This window comes from Argopecten irradians, chromosome 2 (genome assembly GCF_041381155.1).
Source record: "Argopecten irradians isolate NY chromosome 2, Ai_NY, whole genome shotgun sequence".
In the NCBI taxonomy this organism is placed as follows: domain Eukaryota; kingdom Metazoa; phylum Mollusca; class Bivalvia; order Pectinida; family Pectinidae; genus Argopecten; species Argopecten irradians.
In genome coordinates this window covers 41,302,793-41,322,573 of record NC_091135.1, presented here as the reverse complement: position 1 = coordinate 41,322,573, position 19,781 = coordinate 41,302,793, and the positions used below count along the sequence as shown (strand labels likewise).

The following is a 19,781-nucleotide window of genomic DNA, read 5'->3' as shown; positions in this document are numbered from 1 at the left end:
TGAAATATGGAAACTTTAACCAACGATCATCATATATCATCTGGTTAACGTATAGTTATATAATACTGAAGATCATCATATATCATCTGTTTAACGTGTAGTTATAGCATACTGAAGATCATCATATATCATCTAGTTAACGTGTAGTAATAGCATACTGAAGATCATCATATATCATCTGTTTAACGTGTAGTTATAGCATACTGAAGATCATCATATATCATCTAGTTAACGTGTAGTTATAGCATATTGAAGATCATCATATATCATCTAGTTAACGTGTAGTTATAGCATACTGAGGATCATCATATATCATCTAGTTAACGTATATTTAATGCTTACTGACGATCATCACATATCATCTAGTTAACGTGTAGTTATAGCATATTGAAGATCATCATATATCATCTGTTTAACGTGTAGTAATAGCATACTGACGATCATCATATTTCATCTAGTTAACGTATATTTAATGCTTACTGACGATCATCACATATCATCTAGTTAACGTGTAGTTATAGCATACTGAAGATCATCATATATCATCTAGTTAACGTATAGTTATAGCATACTGAAGATCATCATATATCATCTAGTTAACGTATAGTTATAGCATACTGAAGATCATCACATATCACCTGGTTAACGTATATTTATAGCATACTGAAGGTCGTTATATATCATCTCGGTAACGTATAGTTATAGCACACTGAAGATCATCATATATCATCTGGTTAACGTATACTTATAGCATACTGAAGGTCGTTATATATCATCTCGGTAACGTATATTTATAGCATACTGAAGATCATCATATATCATCAGGGTAACGTAAAGTTATAGCATACCAACGATCATCATATATCATCTAGTTAACGTAAAGTTATAGAATACCGACGATCATCATATATCATTTGTTTTACGTATAGTTATAGCATACTGAAGATCATCATATTTCATCTGGTTTACGTTTAGTTATAGAATACTGAAGATCATCATATATCATCTGTTTAACGTGTAGTAATAGCATACTGAAGATCATCATATTTCATCTGGTTTACGTTTAGTTATAGAATACTGAAGATCATCATATATCATCTGTTTAACGTGTAGTTATAGAATACTGAAGATCATCATATATCATCTGTTTAACGTGTAGTAATAGCATACTGAAGATCATCATATATCATCTGTTTAACGTGTAGTTATAGAATACTGAAGATCATCATATATCATCTGTTTAACGTGTAGTTATAGCATACTGAAGATCATCATATATCATCTGGTTAACGTGTAGTTATAGCATACTGAAGATCATCATATATCATCTGTTTAACGTGTAGTTATAGCATACTGAAGATCATCATATATCATCTGTTTAACGTGTAGTTATAGCATACTGAAGATCATCATATATCATCTAGTTAACGTGTAGTTATAGCTTACTGACGATCATCACATATCATCTAGTTAACGTGTAGTTATAGCATACTGAAGATCATCATATATCATCTGGTTAACGTATAGTTATAGCATACTGAAGATCATCATATATCATCTGGTTAACGTATAGTAATAGCATACTGACGATCATCATATATCATCTAGTTAACGTATAGTTATAGCATACTGAAGATCATCATATATCATCTGTTTAACGTGTAGTTATAGCATACTGAAGATCATCATATATCATCTGGTTAACGTGTAGTTATAGCATACTGAAGATCATCATATATCATCTGGTTAACGTGTAGTTATAGCATACTGACGATCATGATATATCATCTGGTTAACGTATAGTTATAGCATACTGAAGATCATCATATATCATCTGGTTAACGAATAGTTATAGCATCTTGAAAATCATCACATATCACCTGGTTAACGTATATTTATAGCATACTGAAGGTCGTTATATATCATCTCGGTAACGTATAGTTATAGCACACTGAAGATCATCATATATCATCTGGTTAACGTATACTTATAGCATACTGAAGGTCGTTATATATCATCTCGGTAACGTATATTTATAGCATACTGAAGATCATCATATATCATCAGGGTAACGTAAAGTTATAGCATACCAACGATCATCATATATCATCTAGTTAACGTAAAGTTATAGAATACCGACGATCATCATATATCATTTGTTTTACGTATAGTTATAGCATACTGAAGATCATCATATATCATCTAGTTAACGTGTAGTTATAGCATACTGAGGATCATCATATTTCATCTGGTTTACGTTTAGTTATAGAATACTGAAGATCATCATATATCATCTGTTTAACGTGTAGTTATAGAATACTGAAGATCATCATATATCATCTGTTTAACGTGTAGTACTAGCATACTGAAGATCATCATATATCATCTAGTTAACGTGTAGTTATAGCATACTGAGGATCATCATATATCATCTGTTTAACGTGTAGTTATAGAATACTGAAGATCATCATATATCATCTGTTTAACGTGTAGTAATAGCATACTGAAGATCATCATATATCATCTGTTTAACGTGTAGTTATAGCATACTGAAGATCATCATATATCATCTAGTTAACGTGTAGTTATAGCATACTGAAGATCATCATATATCATCTAGTTAACGTGTAGTACTAGCATACTGAAGATCATCATATATCATCTAGTTAACGTGTAGTTATAGCTTGAGATCATATTATGATTGTTCATCATATATCATCTGTTTAATCATATATGTTAACGTAATAGCATACTGAGGATATCATCATATATCATCTGGTTAACGTAAGTATAGTACTAAGCATCTACAATATATCTCATATATGCATACTGAATTATAATCGTTGTAGTAGTATAGCATACTGAGTCATCATAGTGCATCATATATTCATTAGTTTAACGTGTAGTTATAGCATACTGAGATCATCATATATCATCTGTTAACGTGTAGTTATAGCATACTGAGATCATCTATATTCACATCAGTTAACGTTAGTTATAGCATACTGAAGATCATCATCAATATATCATCTGTTTAACGTGTAGTTATAGCATACTGAAGATCATCATATATCATCTAGTTAACGTGTAGTTATAGCATACTGAAGATCATCATATATCATCTAGTTAACGTGTAGTACTAGCATACTGAAGATCATCATATATCATCTAGTTAACGTGTAGTTATAGCATACTGAGATCATATATATCATCTGTTAAGTGTAGTATCATAGGATCATCATATCATCTGTTTAACGTGTAGTAATAGCATACTGAGGATCATCATATATCATCTGGTTAACGTAAAGTTATAGCATACTGAAGATCATCATATATCATCTGGTTAACGTAAAGTTATAGCATACTGAAGATCATCATATATCATCTAGTTAACGTATAGTTATAGCATACTGAAGATCATCATATATCATCTAGTTAACGTGTAGTTATAGCATACTGAAGGTCGTTATATATTATCTCGGTAACGTATAGTTATAGCATACTGAAGATCATCATATATCATCTAGTTAACGTGTAGTAATAGCATACTGAAGATCATCATATATCATCTGTTTAACGTGTAGTAATAGCATACTGAAGATCATCATATATCATCTGGTTAACGTATAGTTATAGCATACTGAAGATCATCATATATCATCTAGTTAACGTGTAGTAATAGCATACTGAAGATCATCATATATCATCTGTTTAACGTGTAGTTATAGAATACTGAAGATCATCATATATCATCTAGTTAACGTGTAGTAATAGCATACTGAAGATAATAATATATAATCTGGTTGAATAATAGCAGGAACAGGAAATACCCTTCCTTTCTTGAACAGGAGACAGAATTCATAATCTTCCTCACAGAGGACGTTCAAGCTTCTACCATTCAATTAACACCCTACGTAAAAGGCCACAGTGCATTATTATACAAAATGTCCGTGGCATAGAATTTCTTGCGGTGAAAGTTGCAAAATTAGAAGTGCTTCTATCTATGTATTATAAATTATATATTTTTTTTTTTTTTTTTTTTTGGGGGGGGGGGGGTGGTATTTGTATATCCTTTTACCATCGCGTTGTTTGAAGAATAACAAATCAGTCCTCAGAGTAGACAAAATAAATAATTCAACTTACTTATGTACTTTTATTACTTCTGAATAACAAATAAATAAGACATTTATGTGTTTTATTCGCTTATTGGTTACATGTAAGTTAAGTATGAAAATCTTCGTTACGCTTTATAGCCTACTACGTCCCAGAAATCACAGAGTTCCTGTTTTACGTTTTCTACGATATAATTCCTTGGAGTTGAAAAATGTAGAGCTGAGAAGTTAGTATTGTTACCGTACCCTGGCCATTTTAGGATGGGAGAGGTGGATCCACCGTCATTGGGATTTCCAGATTTTACAAAATTGGACCAGTATTGTCCCAAAGCATCTGCCATGACTTTTTCATCCGCATTTAGCGTAATGTTTTGAATATGAGGTTGAAACATGTACGGAATATCGGATCCATGGCATACGTGACCCTTACAACACGTGAAATTAGGACCCCAACCGTCAAAAGAAAACGCATGATCAAACACGTAATTAAATACGCCGTTTTTGTTAAGGTGTAACGCAGTTCTTGAGAAATTTCGTGTGGAGCAACTAAAGATGAAATCTGTGCTAGCGTGTTGTAAGTCTTCTCTTGTATCCTTTATGTGAACTGGGGGATACATCTCTAGCACTCGGGCAATATTGCGTGGTCCAAAAGTCGCCAAAAGAGCCGCAGAGTACATGGGAATTGTCAGGTTTTTCTTCCAAGCTTCGTATATGTATATTCGTGTCTCCTCGGAAGTTGTACCGATTAATATTGGAACATCTTTCAAGATACCACGGTTCATTGCCTCCAGTGGTTGATACGGCACGACCTCGCCATCCACGAATGGTCCGAGAGGTTCGAAAAAGTCGAGAAGCTTTACTGATGTGGGGCGCGAACGAATGGTGTGTTGTACAGTTGCAATTTCGTCTGCTGTCTTGCTTGCCATACAAGTCAAGTTTCCTCGTGGACAACTAAGACCGTCGGCTAGTAGATCGGCAAGGTACAGAGCCTCGACCCGGGTCTTGTAGGGAATAGCAAATGGAGAGCTCTCAAGGATCACGCTACGGAAGTACTGCGAACTCTCTGGGGTCATCATGTGTATAACTGTGGATTGTGCGCCTGCGCTTTGTCCACTTAAGGTTATCTATGATAAACAAAAACATAAAAGGATTTTAGTTGCTGGCAAATCAATAAAACTTTAAAAGAAAATTATTATCATTAGAATCAGGAAATATTTCAAGAAGAAGGTTTATTTAAACTTGACAACCTGCTACCTGATTGTGTATTGATTGGTAAAGCATTTGAAATCGTATCTTTATTACTAAAAATTAAATTATAAAATATTTGACAGTTAATTAAAAAAAATCATAAACCGTCTAGATTTCGTTCAGAAATATTAGATTTACACCAGACTACTGTATTGCCAAATTAAAAATGACCATAATCAACCACAACCGTTATTTTTTTTTTCGATTTCATTTTGAAAAAAATTGTTGCATTAGACCAGTCAAGAAATGGTGTAATCATACTGCTCTTTATCTCTCAAATTGAAAAAGGAATAGTACCTTGTTTGGATCGCCCCCAAAGGACTGTATGTTGTCCTTGACCCACTTCAGTGCCAAACGTTGGTCCAGTATCCCATAGTTACCCTTGGCTCCGTCTGCCGTGTTCGATGTTGCTGTCACCAGAAAACCTAGGGCACCTGTTTTATGTCAAAAGTGATATTGTTAACATTTCCATGAAAGTGTGTTGAATAGTTAGCAATCTACGTAGATCATTGTGTTACCAAACAAATCAAATACTATCCAGTGACATAATATTTCTATGAACGCTTTACACTAAACGTTTTGGCAGGAACTGGTAGTACAATCGTTTTAAATGATGGAAATTGCGTTACGCAGCCAGTTTATTACAACTATGATGACCTCCCTATAACTAGCTAGCAGTTGTCTTCCCTGTGACTACATCCCCTTACCTAACCTGTAGTCTAAAGTGACTACAATGATATCTCCATTCGCAGATAGTACAGAGCCATCAAACAGCTCAGCACTGGCGCTCATGTGGACAAAGTTACCGCCGTGGAGGTAGACTAGGACTGGAATGTTTGGCGTAGAACCGTTAGCATGGAGTGGAGTGTATATATTCAGACAGAGGCAATCCTCTAGGACCTGTCATACATAGAAATAAAGACAACTTTACGATACGCCTTCATACTTATCTAAATCATGACATGATGAAGTGTTAAAGATACACATTAAAACATTCCTCAAAACCTATGACGTTACTCACACAAACAAATGACGTAACAATTAATGCCTGCTCACAAGAGTAAATAGATATTCATATAAAAAGACTAAAAATATAATTGAACTGAACTTCTTCATGCCTCCAGAATACTAGTCACCGGGTAGACGATCAGAAATAAAAGAGAGTATAGAAGAAAATGAACGCCCCTATTTTCGGTGTTCGTCCAAATAATATAGCGCATAGCCATTGTTTTAAACGAAAGCCCTGCAGTTATCCCCAATCACAAGATCAACTGAGTAAAGATGTCGATTAAGTGTTTGATAATATTTATTATTATAATTGTTAATTATGTAAAAAGCAAACCTTAGTAGGACAGACGAATGCCGGATTCATATCAGAACATCCTTTCTGTGGACATCCGGGCTGATATGGAATAGCCACGTACGTTTCTGGTGCCCATGGCTTCGCTGGCACTGGATCTTTCCATCTACACATGTTCAACAATGAATTTCATTATTCAATGGCAAGCACGAAACAATTGAATCTTTATTTATTTGAGCAAATGAACAGTATACATGGATATCAATTAAGGAGTCGACAAAATGCTGTTTATAGAGAAATCTTGACCAAGTCCAATGGATGTATTCCAATCAACTGGAACCAGCTGAAAGAAGGTATGTGCTATCCAGCACAAGTTACTCATTGATTTATCTCCTTTTCAGAGATATAACTAGGTTGGTATATAATGGCTTATATTTACATTTTGCCACTGCGACTCCCATTATTCTAATGATAATCTTGATCTGCATTATGAGCCAATAAATGCAGCCTAGACTTGGTGTAGTAATATCTATTTTGGTTATGAAACTTATGCATTTTTTTTTAAATGTCTGGATAATTGAAAGTAAAATGAAAAGCTATCGAAGTTTCGATATTTCGAACATTGAAATTTTGTTATCTTTTTAATTTTTATAGGGACTATATTTTATCACATTGAACTTGGCTATTCATGTTAAATGGCTGAAGCGGGAAATTCAAATGTTCACTCGCATCAAAATAATGTTATACTTTGAACTAGAAAGTAAAATGTAAATATAACAATTAAAGGAATGTTATTTTGCATTTATTGGAGATATAAATGCAATCTGGATGGCAGATATGTATATATGTATATATTATTATCGATAACAGGTAAGATATTGGCTGTAAACAGAGGATATCGGTGCAATCTCTGTCCCACCTTAGTACTTAGTATGCACTTACCGTTGAGTTGAGCATTAATGTAGATACAGTTACCTCCCTTCGACTGAAGTGTTAAGCTTTGTGACGAGATCACATGACCTAACAGATCCATATTCTCCTATAATACGGTATAGTGTTGTGGGATAAATCTAAGAATAATGTGAAGTTCTTAGAAATCGTTTACTCTAACATATCTCATGAAACAGTTCAAAAAGGAAGGCATCATATTTTTTGTCTATATTTTCCCGTTGGTTTTTAGAGTGAGTAAAGCATCAACGTTTTAGGATACTATTATTGAATAAACAAAATAACAGTTGACACGATGTGCTGCGAAATTAAATATGCAATATGAATGATGTCATTAATCTACAAATTAAAAAAAGTTAGTGCATTTTAGTTGTGAATTACCATCAATTCATAATTTTTAAAAAAAAGTTAGTGCATTTTAGGTGTAAATTACTATCAATTCATAATTTAAAAAAGACAAGTAAGTGCATTTTAGGTGTAAATTACTATCAAAACCTACCTTAAGTTGCCAGTAGGTGGCTGAGCGTACGGAATCCCGATATACCTCTGATTGGTGTCCGTTTTCGTGCCCAATACTCTACCTAGTTTAGTATCTATGATTATATTGCTGTCACCGAAAGCCAGTCCGATAAAACTACATATCAGTATATTAATGAAGACTTTCATTTTTGGTATTGATCAATATTAGAAATAGCTATTGTAATATGTATGTGAACTACTTCTACTTGAACTCCACACCCAAACAATTATCAACTGATATCAGTTGGGACATGTGACGAGCAATCTCCTTATGACTTAGCAGTGATAACAGAGTGGAAAGATAATCTCGTCCAACCCAATATAAAAGTGATTAAGTATAGACCTGCATGAATAAGCCATTATAATGTGTTTCGTGTCCTTTTCTTTTTACCAGATATGTTTGACTGAAATAATTTTGCTTTTAAAAGTTTGATCTATAAACTATTTTTTTAATTGTTTATTTTTTCATTATTATCGAACATATTAAGAATGGATTGACCCATTTAATAATTGGAAACCTACAAAAAAAGTATAGAAAACTGTGCCCGAGTGATTTTCGGAGGCAGTGCTCCACTACGACACATGGGGACCAATTCGTACCCGGCCGAAAGGTATAGTAGGCCGGGTATGTATATTCGTTCTGTGCTTTGAATGGCCTACCGAACACCCACTGTCAACGAATTAATGGTCAGGTATTGTTAGTAAGGCATTGATAACTTACTTGCATGACTTATTATACTATTATAGTGATCAATAGTAGTGTACTGTATGGGACTATCGCAGATGAATCATGTGGTAGAAATGTGTCAATAAAAGCTAGGTATCCTAAATAGAACACTTATCTGTTTAACCCAGAATGCGGCTTGTGGGTGTTGGATCGGCACCAGTACAATGTGTGGGTATAGTGCACCTACATTATGTACTAAACATAGGTATTACACACAGTGTTTACATTAATAACGGGATCGTAAACAATAACAAATTGAGTTTGATTAATGTTAACGTCCTAATAACGTCCCAGGCTTTATTAACGACGAGTTTTGGAGGCGGGGCTTATATAATAATAATAATATTTTAACTGATATTTTGAGCAAACATTGCAAACACGTTACACAAATAAGATTCTTTCAGATTCAAGTGTTCTACGTTCGTATATAAGTTTTCAATTTTGAAAGTAAATTTCAGATATGTTTGGTATATTATGTAATCATACATTCCCTTATTACAAATGATTTCATTACATGATTATCTTTGCGTTATCGTTATATTTATGTTTATTCATTTTATTATAGATGGACGTCAAATTCATATGGTCGCTATGGAGCCGTCATGTCTCCTATAGAATCGGACGCTTTTATATTAATCAGATTAATATTACTTGCAATATTGAAAGGGAAACGTGAATATTAGTATGAAATTTGTATTTCAATATAAATATTAGAAGTCGCGGTTAAATCCTCTATATATTGTTTTCTTCTATTCATTTATAAAAGGTATTTATCAAATCTGAAAAAGAAATAGGTTTGAATTATTAGATTAAATTATATTATCAGAATATCATCAACATGTAATTAGTATATATTTGTAGGATTATTCTGGTGATTCCATTAGACTAGTTAATAAATTTTGGCCTATCCCCTTACTATCGGTATAGTCATGAATAACGTGACTCTACCCAAATTGGTACACATTTTCAAGATAATTCTTAAAATTTTCAAACATGTGCTTTAATCTAGATATTTATTTAAACAGTCCACAAATAGAAGCCTTCAGTTTGAATTTCACGATTTGTTTACTTGTCAGCAGTGCACATATCTATAGATAGAGATCTTTGAAGCGTGTCCGGTCCAGCCGTGTTGTTCAGCAAGTTAGTACATCCAAAATGTACTTAATTTTGATTTGATAAATAAATGTGTCGACATGATAAAAGATGTTTGAATTCACTAAAGGAAAATTCAAACATTTTTTGTTTTGTTTATTTAAGTCACCTATCTGTCTAAAAGTATGGTATTTGTAGGGTTGTCGCATGAAGTCGTTTCTCGGATTTTTCATTCATTATCTTCATGTTTAAATAGAGATAATAAGCAACAGGAAAGAATATAACATATGTAAAATGTCACAGTTACTATTAAGTATCTTAATTTTTGATCAGGACAGTTATTGTCAGTTTAGGTTGTAAACTGAAAATTCGGCTTCATATATATTAAAAGTGTACCAATTTGGGTAGCGTCACGTAAACTATTTAACACTTTAGCATTTAATATTTATCTAGATTAAGAACCATATCTTTTGTGATTCTGAGACAAAAAATATATAATACTCATGATTATTGCACTGATAACGTAAAACTATCGCAAACCTAATAATCAATATTTATATATTATTAGAATTCGAAATATTTTAAACGATTATATCATTGTCTTCAACATAGGTATATTGGTAATTTTCCATACTTTATAAATAGAGCTGTGTCGTATGTATATGATTTCACACATGAATGGGTTTCAGTCTAAACATTAACCACTTAATATTTCATCATTTAATCTATATACAAAACACTATAATGCTGTGTCTCGGCATTTTGCCACTTCATACATAACTCCGTCTCATACATTTTATATAAGCTATGTAAATTTGCTCTGACAGATAATGACATGCGGATTACATGTATAGGGTATAAATATCCTAAATATTAACCTTTTGCTGTTAACACCCCTCGATTTATAATTTACATTTTATCGTTACTATAATCTTTATTTTATCACAAAATTGTCAGATTTTCATGATATATATACTATATCAAATTGCATGGTAATTAAACACTATAAAAATGCTGTTTATGTGATGTTTAATATAAACATATCTTTATATGGTAAAATAAATTAAAATCAATACAATATTTAAAACAGTGTTTAAAACTGCTTGTCAGAGTTGATAGTTTAAGATTATCCATAATCACGATAAATATGTATCATGTATCATTTTACGTAATTTACCAAGCCCGTTAAAATATCGGTGACGCACAACGATTGACTGGAAAATGTGTTTCATAACTTTCTCCCCTTATCGCACTTGAATGTCAGAAAAGAACTGAGTTTGTGAAGATTGGACATTTGATGACGTATTTAAAGCATGCTTTGATGGGCAATAAATTAACACGTGCATATATTGTCCATTCCTTGCCGAATTCTGTCTAGACATTTCCTGTTCGTTGCTCATTTGATTAAGTCCAAAGGTTTAATGGGTTCTTTCTAATTTCCATGTATACATTTTGATTACAAACTAACAGAATGGCCAATACATTATCAGATAAGCAAAGAACATGGTGGAAACTGCAGTCAAATAACTAGATAAGCATATCGTGAGGGAACTCCATAGCTGCTTTATTAGCTTCCGCTTGAATGAAAATGCAATTAATCTAAAGCATTCCCTTGTTCTACATTCAATTAAGGCTGCCACAGGGGAAGTCAGTAATGCTGTTGAAAACATATTTGAATACTGCATTTAGAACTAAACCATATCCTTAAATAGTAGCCTTATACATTAGTAAGCAATTGTAACACTCCTTCTGTTCAAGCTGCATTATTACAGGCACGGACCAGCGGAAATGATTTGTAATGCAACTGGATCAGAATTACTTTTCTTTCCTTTTCAAAAGTTCTATAAGGACAGCAGTAGTCTCCGTTAGCCGAATGGTGCATCATAAACTAATTCTAATTTTCCGTACCATTTAGACAAAAGTTTTGAAGATACTAAAGGGAGATATAGTTATGTAACCAAATGGTAGTTTTTTTACCTTTCTGTAATATGTAACTTTATCGTTGTTTAAGAAGAAAAGCAACGAGTGAACTAAGTAACCCACTGAAAAATCAGCCAACAAAATAGATGACACATTTGTTTGGCTTTTTATTTTGTTCCGAATCAAGGCCAGACAGATATGTCAATATACAAGTCCTTTGAAAATATTGCACCGGTCGGTCCTGTCAGTCAATTTGATATTGATTGATTGAGTGTGAACACAAAGCTTATCGTAAATTTAAGTGGAATGCATGGGTGTATACCAAACAGGACATCAGTAGATAGGATATTTTAACAAACAATTCAGTTTTGCTTGATTTATTTTAAATACATTTAATGCATTCTCCTTGTAATGACCGTAAGCAACGACAGAGTTAAACCGGAAAAAGGAGGGAGTTTACTGGCAGACCCCGGAAGTTCAACTATGATAACACGGGTGAATGCTTGTATTCATAGATGATGTTAAAATGGTGGTAGACGAAATCTAAACAATTCGTATAGATCAATAGGGTTATATCACAGAAGTAGTAAAATTCCATTTATGACGTCATCAGTTGGCCTGGTGCCTCATGAACAGCTCTTTTGGCGCACTGCCATCTGACGACACACCCCTTTACTATTGCATGTTTACATTTTTGGTATGCTCGAGTAAACAATGTGAATGACAAGTGACGTATAGAGCTAAATTAAAACAATTGTTATATATTACATTCAGGTATAAATACTACGCCATGAGCGTTGGTATTTCAGAATACCAAAGAATTGGAAAGACTCAATACAACGACAACAAGAATCTGACGCGCCAATATACACTTATCAACATAAATATTTCGAGAAGAGATATACTACAATATCAGAGACTAACTGACTGTTGTGTTATATCTAGCTGTTATAATGTGTAAAGAACTCAATACGACCACTAAGGACGATTTCAAGTGGTCATCTTTACCGTACCCAATGGATAAACCAGAAAAGGTTCGCCATCCACGGCTCACTTCTATAAAAATCCAGGCCAGAAAAAGATCGTCTTCCGCTGGAGACCCTAGAGAATCAAAAACGTCATCACATCTTGGTCTAGGAAAAACAGAGAGAAGTTCTTCACTGACATCACTTGTGACACCTAAGGATGCCAGCAAGGACTCCACTTGCAGTAACTGTGGCGGAAAGAAACTCGAGGATAGCCGTATACTGAAAGGAAACAACATTCAGTCATTTTACGCCGTTTGGAAGATACGCGACACTGGTAAGAAGCTGGTGGATAAACATCGGTTTGACCTTCCGTCTACTTTGACGAGGAACGACTCTCACAGAACGTGTGGCTGCATGACGAGGACGCATCAGAAACATACGGACAACATGTGCTTTAAGCCAAAATACTGTGCATGTGTGGAAATCAACGTCACCTAAACAATTGATTGGTAAACTGTTGTGCAGAACTTGAGTGCCATATCGAAATAAGCAATTTAAATCGGTGCAATCAGAAGTTTCGACGCACGTCTTATAGATTAATAGTAAGGAATTGGAAACACGTGAAATGTCGTAAGAGCGCAGCACAGTAGCCGCTAGTTCTGAAGATGTCTTCTGTAATATAAGTATTGATTTTTTATGATATGAACTCAGACAAAATGACAAATGGGTGATCTTCCGTTCAATTGTTAATTTCTGAATGTTCAAACTAGTCAAAATAGATTTTTTTTAAATAATTTTGCATAATGATACCCCAAATGTGCTTCATGTTGATATATTGTATTATGTACTTGACCTTTTTGAGTGTTGGATAAAATATACCGATTCCTAATCGTTGGTAACATCATTCTATATGATATAATTGGGTCCCGTTCTGGTTTATCTGTCGTTTGGTCCAGATGACGTATAACAATGTGTGTGTGGGTTGTAAGCTGTAATGTCTATGCTATTGTTTAATGTGAATTACAAAAGCAATTATAACAGATTTACAAAAAATACATTGTATTAATAATTGTTACCATTATCTCAATATCTGTGTTGACGTAGTTAGATGTAAGAATATACTGAAAAAATATGTTATGCAATTAAAGCAATAAAAGCAATAAAACCAAAACAATTTTCTTTAGTTGTTCATTTGTTATAGAGTCTCCTCAACATGTGATCGACGTTTATAGTTTATCAGTGTTTATTTTACATGTCTGTAGTTATTTCTAATGAATCGTTGTAAAACGACCTTAAAGGCCAACTAACTTTCCGACACAAAAAATGAAGTTAAATAGCATAAGGAAATATGTATCGATGACCTAAGATGAGGCTACAATACCAAACAAATGCAAGATTTCCTGCGTAAACTATGCTAACAGTGGTAGTCAACTAACGCTTGGTAATTAGGACGACGGCGGGAAACATAATACGCTTTATGCAAATAAAAATTTAATTATTCAGAAGGTGATGGCAGATGTAGTATTAACGGTAAGCTAATAACTTTGGAGACTCTACAAAATAATCGATCTTGTTTAACATTCTAATATATAAAAAATAAAAAGCCATTTCGGAAAGGAAGGGCGCCTTTTAAGTTGAAAGAGGTACCTACTTATTATATAAAAGATATTTTTAAATTGTGAATGTAATCTTATGAAATATAAGATGTATATATCTCATAATGAAAATATCTTGGGGGATGTTGAATAACAGAAATACAGATATCGCTACATCAAAATACGTTTCGTCAATTTTTGACATTTTTACTCACATTTAGACCACTGAAAGTAGCAAACAATGAAAAATTGGAGCTTCAGTGGCAATGTAAATACTACGAGCGCTTGATCGTCCCATTTTCTATGAGAAAAACGACCGTGACAACTTCTAACGAGAGTAAAGATACATTGAGAAAATGGAAAATATTCAGAAATTCCCGGTATGTTAATGATTTTGATGATGCTATTGAAGGTGACTTAAATGTTACAATTGTATTACTATCACAACCAAGATTTTTGCTTCTTTACCAAAACGTTATTCTGCTTTTATATTTATTCCGATTTTATTTATTATTAAGTGTCATGTGTATTTGTGTATACATAAATACCATCTTCACGACCACGTACACATGTGCGTGCAATCTGGTAATCATGACAACATGTCATCCATATCAGCGTGTTGTATAGATTGGAATGAGCTTTTCACGACATATATGTCACTTCGGTACAAAACGGGAATGTAAACCTCTTAGTGTAAGGGGATCAAGAATGTCCAATACAACAGACTGAGGCGACTGATATACATGTAGGTCTAAATAGTGCATTCATTAGTCGTTGTTACCAAGTTTATTTATATAAAAAGAAAGACAGAAATATATACATTTAAATTAAATTTCTAACTGAAATTTAAAAAAAAAATATTATATCACTTATTATATTGGTACCAATGGTAATAAGTTCATCAGCAGATCACATGCATGATAAAAACTAAATTATTTCTCTCTCGACCAACATAATCGTGGGCTCTACAGATATCAGAGAAAATCAGACATGTGTCCACATCATTTCTCCTCATTGGTGTTCGTGTTGGAACACTCGTAAAACATCAAACTAGTTTTGATGATACACCTTAAGCTACTTGGCAAGGATAGTGGTTATTATTCCGTGAGAATTCAGTGATGTCGTCAGACACATGATGTCAAACGAGAAAGTGTTTGTATTTCTAGACTCTATCTTACATCGTGTCACAACTACCTGCAATAATTCCAATTTTAAAGGATCTGTGAAGTTTTTGATGACGAAGAGATATTCTAAAATGTGTGATCAAGGCATAAGGACAAACTATTACTATTGCTTTTAAAAACTTTGAGGACAACCTGAAGAAGTTTGGATCACAGGTACTCATTTGATTTTATTCATGCAGTATATCAAACTGAAAATGACGAATTCTTGAATATTTGTCCAAAGGAAGTAATCTTAAAAGCAAGCGATGACAGATTTCAACTTAACATCAGCAGAAGTAATGTTTAAGTCGCAACTTTGGCATCCGTTGTTGATAATAAACATAGTATTGGGCGGCATAGCAGTTAGCTGTAGTTTGATAGTTATAGTGTCATCACGCCGAACCTCTCTCGGAGACGGAGCAACGTTGATATTCGTGAGATGTCTTTGTGTGACTGATATATTAACAGGCGTGTGTGCAGTCTCCAAAGCCCTGGTGCTAATGAACATAGAGGTACTAGCAGTGGATTGTTTCCTACCAGAGAGTCTTATAATCACCGCCATCACAGCATCTGTACTCTTTCTACTGTGGTTAAATGTAGATTGCTTTCTTCATTTGAATAAACCTTCGAATATGCGTCTTCATATCGCCAAAGGTAATATAATAAGTGGTATGGTGGTTGTGTGGAACGTTGCCTTTATCCTTGGCTTTCTTCCCCAAATGGGATGGAATGCAATGGAACGGGTTTGCATGTTCCTCTTTTATTACGATCACTTTTATCTATTAATGGTAGTTCTGCTATGGTTGACGATAGTTCTTGGTTGTTATTGGATGCAGTTTTTGACATCGCGTTTGACCGCTAAAATAAAATCTAGTCGACACTTTTTAACTCCAAACAGCAAAATTTACTATAAGTACGGAGGACTCACGGGAACTGTCCATGTACAGCTAATGACCATGTGCGCCTGTTGTCTTCCCTGCATTGGATACGTTATTTACTGTTTTCTCAGGTACGGGTCTCCCACAAACTTTTTATGGGTAAACGGGTATCTACCGTACGCGCTGACGATTTTCACGTTCCGTTCGGTGGTGTGTTCTTTTCTTAATGGATACAAAACTTCGCAGATTCGGAATCTCATGAGGAGGGTTTCTAGAAGTGTTGCCAATAGTATGTTTAAACACCGTTTCTCAAACTACCGAAGAAGAGCTGTGCGCGGACGTAAAGTAAGCAGGACACCAAACATCAACCTCCCAGAATGTTGGACAGTGCAACAACAGTATAACTGTGGTTTTGACAACCGGCGATGCCCAATATGTACAAGAGAATGTCGAAGAAGTATTGGATCCTCCACGAACACCTCTTTTTCCACAGAATGCCTTCACTGTCATCGAACACGCTGCATCTGTGATATATTTGATACAGGTGATGATAATGATAGAAGTATATACAATTATAATAAATATGGAACTGCGAGACGAAATAAAATTCCATTTTCTTCAAATAATTCGTCACTGAAAAATGGATCACTCTCTGAATTCAGTAGAGGCTCTAAAGACACAAACATTGCACATCCTCCTCCAATTTCGGTTCAACATCCACGTTTAAAGAGGAATACTAGATCTTACTCTGAGGATTACGCACGGAGGCATGGTGAAGCGTTTAATCCTGCATTTATAATGACCTCAACTCCAATCACAACTCAATCACTGATTGATAACAACATCGATCGTAGTCATATCAGAAGAAGGAGCATATCACCAAAAAGCGTTATTACCCTGAGCTCATCTCCGCTCAAAACCGAATCACCGCTTAGCAATAATGTATATTGTTGTCATGTAAGAAAAAGAAGTATATCACCAAAAAGTGTCTCACAAATACAAAGAAAGGATTCAGCCGACAAGGACGCAGTATTGGAAGATAGAAATGTAACCAAAGCAACACCAACAACTCCAATACGTTCTTCCAATATTTTCCGGGCGCGTTCCAAAGTGACAAGGCAAGCGGCATCATGTCCCACAAGCATTCCAAATTCCCCTTCTGGCCGCCCGGACGGGACAGTTGGCCAGACTGACAGAAGCGGAACAATAAGCTATTTCAAACGCTGGACGCTTCGACAGGCTATGAAAATACGACATTATTCGTACGACGGCAGTAGCGATTTTAGACAAAGAGATGGCTATTTTGGTTCATTTGACGATTCCAAATTAATACTGGACGAATCCGGGGTTACAGAACAGACGTCTCTCTGATCTAGAACCTAATCAAGGTAAAACAATAATTTTACAAGCGATGTAGAGGTTGTGCTTTTGCGTAACTCGAACAGCGTTTTTGCAGATACATTAAAAAAAACGAAAACTTGTTTTGCAGATAGAAAAATAAGTATGACAGTATGACATTTTCAAAACATGTAATTTGCAACAATTTTTTATCATTTTAAAACAGAACAATAAATGAAAATGACGAAGGTTAAAAAACTAATACATGTACCTGTACTAGTATCTATATAATGTGTATGTAATTTAGAGAGGTGGATAGACAAAAACCCTAATATGATATACTATACTACTACAGTAAAAGTTAAGATCTTGATGTTGATCCATCAAGGTTTAATTATTGTTTGCAGTGCTTTTCACTTTGTTTCCATTGTAACACAAAGACTATAAAAATGAAATCGTCGGTAAACTAAGTGACTACTCTAATATTGTAGGCGCATTTTGTGGGGATAAAAAGATAATACATGTACATGATGACAGAACACAAATAGGTGAAATGTTCCCTTTGAAGCTATAACAGCATTGAATAACGTCATTAGAATACTAAAAACTTTTACTCATTTTTCACAAACCGATGACATGATGCTATACGTATTGGAATGTTTGTACCATTAATACAACAACATAGATATCTACAATGTTTTTTAGTGAATACTTATTATCGGTTTACATGGATGTCGCAAAATATGTTGTTACATACATTAACATGATATAAACATACAGAGAAAAGATTCGGCTTGTAAAAGAAAGAGCTGCCAAGTAAAGATATCATTACATGTATTAAAACGTGCTGAAACTCATCAGACAAGGGGAAGACACTCTGACAGGCACACATCAAATCACAAAACCCAAACAATCCACTACGCTTTTAACATTGTACAACCATTATACATGTATGCAGAATTGACATTTTGCACAAATTGACATTCAACATTCAACCCTAAGAATTTGAATGCTTTACCTAAGCATATAAAATAAACATTTATAATCCAAACGCTGTGCTTTCAGACACTATATTCTTAAATTACATTGTATTCTCTTCCCCTGATGAAATTATGTATTGATAACATTTTTGTTAACTTTTTGATATTAATAGAACACATTAGTACACATTTAACAGTAATTAATTACATTGTTGTTACAAAATATCCTATTTTCATGCTTGCCATATTCTGTATTTGCATATTACAGAGTTATCTGCCTTTGCGGGTAGGTATTGATTGTGACGTCATGTGTTTGCGAGCTTAAAGTCATACTTTTCGGCGAAAACGACGTGAATTGCGCTCATAAAATAATGATGTAACAATCGATACCTACCCGTATGGGAGCTAACTCTGTAATATGCAAAGACGGAATAATATAGACTTGCTTTGAGAAATATTTTGTTTGATAAATAAATAATAGTGCATTGGTGTTATTAATTTAATCTTTTACAGCACAAAAAATCTTCGAAAAACATGTTTTACATATAGTATTCATGTAACATGTATGATATCGTGAAACATAATAAAGACCATGGCATTCATACACAGTATATATTATATTTCACATATACACAATAAAACAGATATAGCAATATTATTTTAGAAACATTGACCTTCAAGTTGTTTATTACACTTACATGTATATCGTATGATTTTCTAAACAATGCTATTTGGGTATTTGTGTCTCCTCAAGTGTAACAAAGTTTGAGATAGCTATAAACAAACCATATATACTATAATTATGTATAATTAAGCTTATTCTGAGGTAAAGATGCAACACATATTCTTATTTCATCAATATTTGCGATCATAGCAGATATCAATATCATATTACTATGCTCAGTTTTACGAACGTTCCTTAAATTTAAGGTATCCCTCAAATTGAAATTCTCCATAGTAAAGTATGACTGATTTTAAGAAAGGCTCCCTAGC

The 19,781-nt window shown here is 33.9% G+C and overlaps 1 protein-coding gene across 3 annotated transcripts; it reads right to left on the bottom strand.

Moving 5' to 3' along the window:
* Window positions 1–4,139: 4,139 nt before the first annotated feature.
* On the bottom strand, window positions 4,140–13,468 carry LOC138315511 (crystal protein-like). 3 transcript variants are annotated; one of them, XM_069256577.1, is made up of 5 exons: window positions 12,880–13,468; window positions 6,703–6,826; window positions 6,068–6,260; window positions 5,658–5,794; window positions 4,140–5,236 (listed from the first exon to the last, which is right to left on the bottom strand). In XM_069256577.1, exons 1-5 carry the CDS (start codon window positions 13,128–13,130, stop codon window positions 4,241–4,243), a joined length of 1,701 nt encoding a protein of 566 aa, XP_069112678.1. In that variant the 5' UTR covers window positions 13,131–13,468; the 3' UTR covers window positions 4,140–4,240. The 3 variants fall into 3 exon arrangements, with proteins under 3 accessions (XP_069112678.1, XP_069112679.1, XP_069112680.1); XM_069256578.1 differs by lacking the exon at window positions 12,880–13,468 and adding an exon at window positions 8,108–8,954; XM_069256579.1 differs by lacking the exon at window positions 12,880–13,468 and adding an exon at window positions 7,603–8,060.
* Window positions 13,469–19,781: the final 6,313 nt, after the last annotated feature.

Bases quoted from the DNA above. Each gene is read 5' to 3' on its own strand.
- LOC138315511 (XM_069256577.1), bottom strand. From the start codon at position 13,130: ATGTTGTTTCCTTTCAGTATACGGCTATCCTCGAGTTTCTTTCCGCCA. The intron at 6,827-12,879 runs GTACGGTAAAGA...GAACATGTGTAG, and splicing joins TTTTCTGGTTTATCCATTGG to ATGGAAAGATCCAGTGCCAG. The intron at 5,795-6,067 runs GTAAGGGGATGT...GACATAAAACAG, and splicing joins CACTTTAGACTACAGGTTAG to GTGCCCTAGGTTTTCTGGTG.